This window comes from Bos taurus, chromosome 9 (genome assembly GCF_002263795.3).
Source record: "Bos taurus isolate L1 Dominette 01449 registration number 42190680 breed Hereford chromosome 9, ARS-UCD2.0, whole genome shotgun sequence".
In the NCBI taxonomy this organism is placed as follows: domain Eukaryota; kingdom Metazoa; phylum Chordata; class Mammalia; order Artiodactyla; family Bovidae; genus Bos; species Bos taurus.
Window position 1 is genome coordinate 70,753,437 of NC_037336.1, and position 1,471 is coordinate 70,754,907.

General features: G+C 48.4%; 1 protein-coding gene across 1 annotated transcript; it reads right to left on the reverse strand.

The window, feature by feature from the left end:
- TAAR5 (trace amine associated receptor 5) lies at nt 1–1,099 on the reverse strand. Its single transcript, XM_002690252.2, has one exon. It carries the CDS (start codon nt 1,097–1,099, stop codon nt 86–88), a length of 1,014 nt encoding a protein of 337 aa, XP_002690298.1. The 3' UTR covers nt 1–85.
- Between the last annotated feature and the right edge of the window lie 372 nt (nt 1,100–1,471).

The window sequence follows — 1,471 nt, forward strand, 5'->3', positions numbered from 1 at the left end:
AGGGAAGCCTGGGGTGCTGCAGTTCATGGGGTCACAAAGAGTCAGACATGACTTAGTGGCTGAAAAACAACAAGCCTGCATTCGGTCAATCTTGGTACAAATCAATTGTGGGAGTCCGTGGCGAGAAGATCTCCCGACTCAGGAGAAGTTTCAGCGCCTTCCTGAACCACCGGTAGGGAAAGACATAGATGATGGGGTTGCAGGCTGAGTTGAAGTAAGCAAGCCAGATAAACGTGTCGAAGACCAGCGGTGGTGTGATGAAGTTAAGGAGGCTGTCGATCATCGTATCGACAGTGAAGGGAAGCCAGCACAAAAGGTACACACCCACGGCGATGCCCAGGGTCTTGGCAGCTTTTCTTTCACGTTTGGCAGCTCCAGCCAGGCTTTTGCTTAAGTTGTTGATCTGCTGAGCCTGCCTGGTTGCAACCACAAAGATCTTCACATATAAGCTTATCATGATGAAGCACGGGAAAAAGAACACAGGGAAGTTTAGCCAGCCCCAAAACTTATTGAACAGCAACTGGCAACTGCCCACACAAGGCATCTCTTCCAGCCACAGGTGGAGCCCTCTCTCTGCCATGTCTGTGTAGAGCAAGAAGGCGGTGTAAGCTGCTGGCAGCCCCCAGCCTGCCAGGATATACCTGAGGGCCACCCTGACCGTGAACTTAGAGGGATAGAGTAGGGGCTCACAGATAGCACAGTGGCGGTCAATAGAAATGAAACAGAGATGGAAGATGGAGATGAGGCAGAAGAGGGTGTCCAGGTAGGTATGCAGGCGGCAGAGAGAGTCTCCAAAGAACCAGCAGCTCTCCACGGAGTGGATGGTACTGAGGGGCAGCACCAGCAGACCCAGAAACATGTCAGCCAGGGCCAGGGAAAGCAGCAAGAAGTTGGTGGGAGTGTGAAGTGCTTTAAAGTAGGACACAGCAAACACCACAAACAAATTTCCTAGGACTGTAATCAGCACACCTGCTGCACAGGACAGGTAGATGGCCAGCTGGATGCCCAGGGGATGGATTGTCCTGGGGCAAGACCCATTCACCTGGTAGCAGAAAGTCTCGGGGCGTTCTTCAGCATCTTGGTTGAGGACCACACTCATTTATGGTTTCTCCTCCTCTTCTCTTTCTGGGAAGAGTTGCCTGTCCCCAACAACAGCAACAACAACAAAATTTATCTGATAAACGACTAAAAAGTGAGATCTACAGGAAGAACCAAAGGAAGATTTGAATCAACTGTGCCTTGAAAATTAAATACAGCATGGGACTCAAGGTCCCAGAAGAGTTACTTCTGTTAGCCCTGGTTTGTCTGACTAAGCACTTTTAAAACTACCAGAGACAATATCCTTAAGTAAAGAGAAGAAGGATGTAAGTACATATTTCCTCAAATAAAAAGCTAATTATTTCACAGTAGGGAGTATAAAATTATTGAGAGGTGTCTCTTCCATTTTGAAAATGTACCTGCTGTCAAATGT